This window comes from Chinchilla lanigera, unplaced genomic scaffold (assembly GCF_000276665.1).
Source record: "Chinchilla lanigera isolate Chin_1 unplaced genomic scaffold, ChiLan1.0 scaffold00097, whole genome shotgun sequence".
Classification (NCBI taxonomy): Eukaryota; Metazoa; Chordata; class Mammalia; order Rodentia; family Chinchillidae; genus Chinchilla; species Chinchilla lanigera.
Genome location: NW_004955498.1, coordinates 5,663,875 through 5,670,262, shown reverse-complemented (window position 1 = coordinate 5,670,262; position 6,388 = coordinate 5,663,875). Strand labels below are relative to the sequence as shown.

The window sequence follows — 6,388 nt, the reverse complement described above, 5'->3', positions numbered from 1 at the left end:
CGAGCGCCCCGGTCCTCCGGCCGCAGCCCCACGGCCGTCGCGCCTCCCCGGGCAACGAGCGAAGCCCGGGGCCAGCCCCTGGCGCGTACTCACCTCGGGTTGAAGTCCTGGAAAAGGCCCCTCAGGTTCATGGCGAAGAACTTCACCGCTGCGTCCTCCTCTTCTCCGCTTCCCCCGCGCCGCGCAGCCTGCGCCTTACAGCGGGTTCATGGTGCCTGTGCCAGCCGCGTCCCAGCCGCCCGCCGCCTGAAGAAACCTGAGCCACTGCTCCCCGCCCCTCCTTCCGGGCTTCCGTACGTCGTCGATCGCGCATGCTCCCCAGCCCCGCCCCGAGCTCGCGGAGCCAGGGAAGCTCTTGGCCCTTGGTCCCGGCACAACCCGCTGAGCAGAGAGCGGGGAGAGCCGGACAAGGAGAAGGGGCCGCCAGGAAGCCGGAGAGCCGCGTGGGGACGCTGACTGGGTGAAGGGCGGCAAGAAGGGAGTGCACGACCCGGAAGTCCGGCGGTGAGTTCTTCGGGAACACCTGTCATCTCGGCTCGGACTGCTTTATGGAGATTTCTCTGAGAGTAAGCTGAGGGGTGATATGTACTGGCAATGGATGAGACGTTAGCTCTGCCAGCGATTCCACAGTTTGCATATCATCTTCCCTTCCAAGGCCCAGGTCGGCATGTCAAGATAAGCTGTCCATCCCAAACTGAAGTTATCAGGCACAAAAAAAGGAAAAAAATATATGTATATACGAGATAGTTAAGACTGTTACACAGCTAGTTTCTCTTAGCACAAAGAAAGTTTTGTGTTAATATTGCATGGACGAGATATCATGCATATATCTTCTACTCTGGATACTAGGAAGACAACAATACACAATATATCAACTATTGTAACTGTCAGAATAACCTGTTTTGAAACTCGTTTTCATTGTTATGTTTATTTTTTTTTTAAAAGGAAAGAACAGCTGGGGTGGGGGAAAGGAGAAAAGAAGGAATATATAATATAGATAAGTATATATATATACAAGATAGCTAAGATAATTGTACTACTAATTTCTATTGGTTCATTGAAAGGAACAGTTAATGCTTAATTGTTTGATCAGTCTTGCATACCTATATCTGGTAATCTGAACAACTATTTTGAAGATAGCAATATGTAATATAGCAATCATTGTTAATTTCCTATCATCTTGTTTTGAAACTCTGTATCGTTTTTATTGTGTTTTGTTGCTTTGTTTTTGTTTGGAGTTTTTCATTCTCTTTAAAATAAATAAATAAATAAAATAAAAGGAAGTTATCAGGCACCAAAATCATCTCCCTCCCAGTCATTTTCCCCTCCTGAGTTCCCTCTCTTTATTGGCAAGTGGCCTATTCAAGGGAATACCCAAAGTTGAGAACCCATTCTTTCTTTCACCTTTTTCTTTCTTTCTTTTCTTTCTTTCTTTCTTTCTTTCTTTCTTTCTTTCTTTCTTTCTTTCTTTCTTTTTTTCTTTCTTACTTTTTCTCTCTCTCTCTTTCTTTCTTTTGTTTAATTCTCACTTTTCTAACCTAATTTAGGCTCTTTAACGTCTGTCTAGACTTTGTGGTCATCTCAGACTTGGCCTCTTCCCCAACTCCTAGCCATCCTGCTTAGAAGTGCCAGGTTCATTTTATTCGGACAAGTCATCATCTTTGAGCCTCAGTTTTTCTCTTCTGCAAAGTAGAGATGATAAAACCTACTTCCTCAGCTTGTCAGCAAGATTTAATGAAAGCATGCATAGCACATTTCCTGGTGCCCACTAGGTACTCAAAGATTTGCTAGCTGGCACTCTTTCTTTTTTTCTTTCTTTTTTTTTCTTTTTGAGACAGGGTCTTGCTATGCAGTTCAGGCTGGCCTTGAGCTCACTTTGTAACCCAGACTGGTCTCAAACTCACAACGATCCTCCTGCCTCAGCTTCCTGACTGCTGGGATTACAGGCATGCACCACCATGCCCAGCTAGGTGGTACTCTTTCAACTGCCAACCTCCTAAGGATTCTCTTTGCTTTTGTAATCCAAGAGCAAGACAACCTCACAGCAAGTGACTTGGTCTTCTCTCTTCACTTCTGGTGGATTTCAGGTTTTCATGAGCACAGCAGTACCTTAAACATGATTTCATTGGGGATAATAGCTTGTTACAGTAGCAGAGTTTCATGAATGGCAGTTTTTACTGGTTAGCCCCAGGGGAAGCTTGAGAAGATCACACTTGTGAGAATCATACTTTGCTGTGATGTATCACCTTTCTTCTAAGGACTTGAAAACATTTCACAAGTGGTAATTAGGCTTCCCAACACTCACTGGGGAGTGGATATTATTATATGAGCTGGCTTTAAGGATGAGTAACCAGAATCAAACTTTTAGCTTTTAAAGCACCAGGATACTGTTCCAGAAATTTTGGTCCTGTTCCCATGTCCATCCTCTAGGTGATGTCCAATGTGTAACCTCAAGAAAGTTCCCAAGGAACATTGAAATACAGAAGAGGAAGTGAGGCACAGAGAAGCTCATATAAGTGCCCGGGGGCACCAACCTAGTGGAGCAAAAATAAAACTCAATGTCCAGCAAAATCTGCATATCAGACTGCTAGAAAGGAGAACCTGTCAGTTGTCAGGATGGCCAGCACCATCTTAATTACTGATGGTCTCACCACAAGCAGGCATTAAGAGGGGTGGTGTCTTGTTAATTCAAACACTTGAAATACCAGGCATTATCACTCTCTCAAACGTTTCATAGACAGTGACCAGGTAGGCTATGTAGAGTTCAGATGCTACTTTTGGTGAGGTCTCGGGGAGTCTTTGGAGCTGAACCACTGCTCTCTGTGTGCCCACATGTTCAATTTTCGCATTCCTTCCAGAGATGACTAAGCCATAGAGACTGTCTAGCCTGGATAATAAAACACTAATATACAAACAAGTTGTCAGTGTATTCTTTTGCTGTAACAAGCTAACTTGCCAAGGGAAGCATATGAGCCTGTCCTTGAAGACATGCAGGAAAAAGTGGACTTTCCCAAAGCCTCAGATCATCAGACTTTAAGAGGAGGATTCTTCCACTGCTAACTACACTAGAGGCCTAGCTCTGTGTTCTACCAGTGCTGCCATGGAACCAAAAGCTAGAAACTCCCAGTGTCCTCCCTCTAGAAAGTGCAAAAGATCCTTGTGCTAATCTGCTTCCCACCTTTTGTGATGTTCCACCCTGGATTGAGGCATAAGGCTTCACTGGCCTGTGTAGACAGATCCATAAGTGACCTTAACACTGAGAAAAGACTGAGCCACATGCAGGATGAATAGTCCCATCTTTTCCTTTAGCAAAGTTTTGACTTTTACTTGTTTTAGTTTCCTCTTGACTTGGCACCATATTCTAGGACCATCTTATAAGAAGTTTCTAACATTCCCACCCTGGGACAAAAAAAAGGTTCAAAAATGGTTTGGGAAAACATAGCCCCTAAATAAAGCCTGAAAGTATATACATGTGGCTTTGGTGTGGACACATGTTAAAGTATCCCAGAAGCATCAGTGAATATATGAACCATGGTTTTAGATATTGTCTTAAACTTTTGCCACCTTCTTGATAAGTTGGTGGTTTGTTGAATACATTATTTCTCTTGGCTCTAATGTGAGACTTAGAAGACAGACTTCTGAAGAGCAAGGTCCTGGAGGAGAGACTCCTGGTATATTCTGATCCTTTCATTAGAGGTCCTGGACTAGGGAAGAAAGTGACTGCGATCCACCTCGCTATAGGACCAGGATGCCTCACTGAGATGCAACAGAACAGTGGAGAAAGTGTAGAATTAGAAGGCTTGTACTCAGCACCAGTTTTACTGTTGGCCCAGTGGGAGGAGGAACATCCTGGGCAAGGCCACTGGGGCTACTAAAGAGCTCTCAGAGCCAGGAAGTACGGAGGTATCAGTTATCAAGACTGGCTCCCCTTCGGTCTGAAATTCCCCACTCTAAGTTGCCTTAGTGCACACTCTGATTACTACCAGTTAGAGGGTTTGTGTAGACCTCAGGACTTTATCCACTTGCAAAATGCAGCTTGCCTTGTCCTAAGACAGCCCTTTGTTCCTGGCAAATTTAGCCAGAGTTGGCTAAATGTGGGCTTTCTGATCCTGAAATCTCTCTGGGAGGTGGTTTAGTCTAGAGTCTCAACAAGGGTGTGACAGATTAGAGGGCTGGATTTGGGGAGTTGGAGATCTTGGGCAGGAGTTGAAAGGTCACAGAAAACAAGGGAGGAGGCAATACCTATGATTCTGCTCCGATCTGCAACTCCCCCCTCATCTTTAAGATCCCATAAGGAGATATCTCCTCAGGGAAGCTTCTCTTGGGGCTTGCAAACTGAAGTTGTCGAGAGAGAAGAGAATAGTTACAAGGCCCCAGTGGCCCTCCTGTCGCGAAGCACGGTCCCTGGGAGAAGGTACATCATCATCTCTCACAGAGCAAGCTTTGCACTGAAGGGAGCAGGGGCCATTTTCTCTCGGAGCGCAGAGTGGAGAGGCTGCGCTTGTACCTGCATAGCTACCGCAGCGTCCCTGTGCTTCCCCTATGAGCCACTTCTGCTGCCACGGCTTGCTGGACATCTGCTAGGTGGATAGGGAGGCTCACTGGACCCCCTTCTCCAGTGCTTTGTGCTTGCAAAGCCCAAATCAAGTGATGTAGCCAGATACACGGGACAGACAGGAAAGAACACCTGTAGCAGACAGGTCACCAACCAGCTGCTTATGCAACTCTTGTTCTCATCCTCATCACCCCTTTCTGTTATCTTTTCTCCTTTTCTGCTTCAACACTGGCTTTCTGTCGCATTCCTCTGGGCCTCTCAGCCCTAACTCTGGTGTCCTTTCCTCCCCTTGGCTTCCCCTAAAGCACACTTTCAGTGGGGGCAGCCTGTAACTTTTCATCCTTCCATTGTCTTCATCCAACACTTGTTTTCAAAAGCATCTGCTTTGTGTCAGGTGCTGTGGGAGAGACTCAGAACACATAGAAATGAATAATGAAAACGCAGCATTGTGCATGATAAGCTTCCAGGACATGGGAACTGCTGAGCTGAGTCTGAAAGAACAAATAATATTTCAGGCTGGGAAGAGAAGAAAGGAAATTCCAGGCAAGGGCAGCAACACTTGTAAAGAGACAGAAGTCAGCAAGTGGAGGCAGGTGGACCTTTTGGGAGTCGAATGTCTGCAAGCATCCTCACCTTCCCTGAGTCAGAGATTTTCATCCAGACTGAGCAGCACTTGCTCAATGATAGTCATGTTGCCAGGGGCATTTGACTGAGCCCCAGATTCTAGCACAGGCCTGAACAGCTCCCAAACAGCAGATGGAAATTATCTCTGGGGTCTCTGAATCATCCTCATTTCAGACAGGTTTTCCAATGTAGGCCATGTGAGCTCATCACTAAATTGTTTTCTCTGAACTTACCCTATAATAATACAGGACTTAAGCAACTCCATGCCAGATTTTGTGTGTAAACTGCATTTTAATACAGGTACATTGTCCACAATTTCCATTTTATCTATACTGGGATTCTATAATCTCCCAAACTGATTTTTTCTCCACCCCCTTGAGAAGCTTACTGTGCCTCACCCTGACTCACACGCTGTCAAGGGTGCACTCTGCTATGTCTCTGGGCCCGGAAGACTCAGCTCAGGGATTTTCCATCTCTAGAAACTTGGTATACAGTAGGTGCTCAGGGAGTGCTATGAAATGAATAGGTACCCCCAGACCTGCTGAAACAATGACCTTTTCTTCCTGTTTCTGGTGGCTGTAGACATTACCTGGGGACACCCACACTCTCTTTTTCCTACCAGATTCTCTCAGACCACTGACACACTGAGGCTTTTTTGGTTTTATTATACAACAACTTACACAGTGTTTGCACAGTTCTAAGATGTGAAATGAACCATCCATTCGATAACAAATTTTTAAGAGAAAAAGAATATTGTATCAATTAATGTACATGTGAAGTACAAGACACATGTTGATTCAGAAATACTAAAATCTAGGGAGGAAGGCATGTCTTAGATGCACAGTAATAATAACTCCTTTGTATTGATCACCTACTTTAGGCAACTTTGGATAGTCTTTGTTATGAGTTAAATTGTGACCTCCAAAAAGATATGTTGAAGCCCTTATTCCCAATACCTGTATAAGTGCATTATTTAGTAATAGGGACTTTTCAGGTGTAATCAAATAAAAATGAGATTATAGAATAGGACTTTAATCTAATATGACCATGTTCTTATGAGAAAAGGGAAATTCAGACACAGATGAAAAAACAACCACATGAAAATGAAGGCAGAGGCTCAAGTGATGGTACTATTATCATTTAGAAATTGCTTGTCAATTAAATGTGTTCTAGGACCTTTTTGCCTTGAACAAAAAATTTAATGAGACA

The 6,388-nt window shown here is 44.5% G+C and overlaps 1 protein-coding gene across 2 annotated transcripts in view; it reads right to left on the bottom strand.

Annotated features, from left to right (window-relative positions):
• The window catches only part of Tmem185a (transmembrane protein 185A), a 34,593-nt gene extending 33,727 nt beyond the window's left edge, over positions 1-866 (bottom strand). Inside the window, exon 1 of one of the 2 annotated variants that reach the window (XM_013505547.1) lies at positions 94-866. In XM_013505547.1, the coding sequence (XP_013361001.1) occupies positions 94-131 (38 nt within the window). In that variant the 5' untranslated portion in view covers positions 132-866. The remainder of the gene's footprint in view (positions 1-93) is intronic. The other variant, XM_005406414.2, reaches the window with a different exon arrangement.
• Between the last annotated feature and the right edge of the window lie 5,522 nt (positions 867-6,388).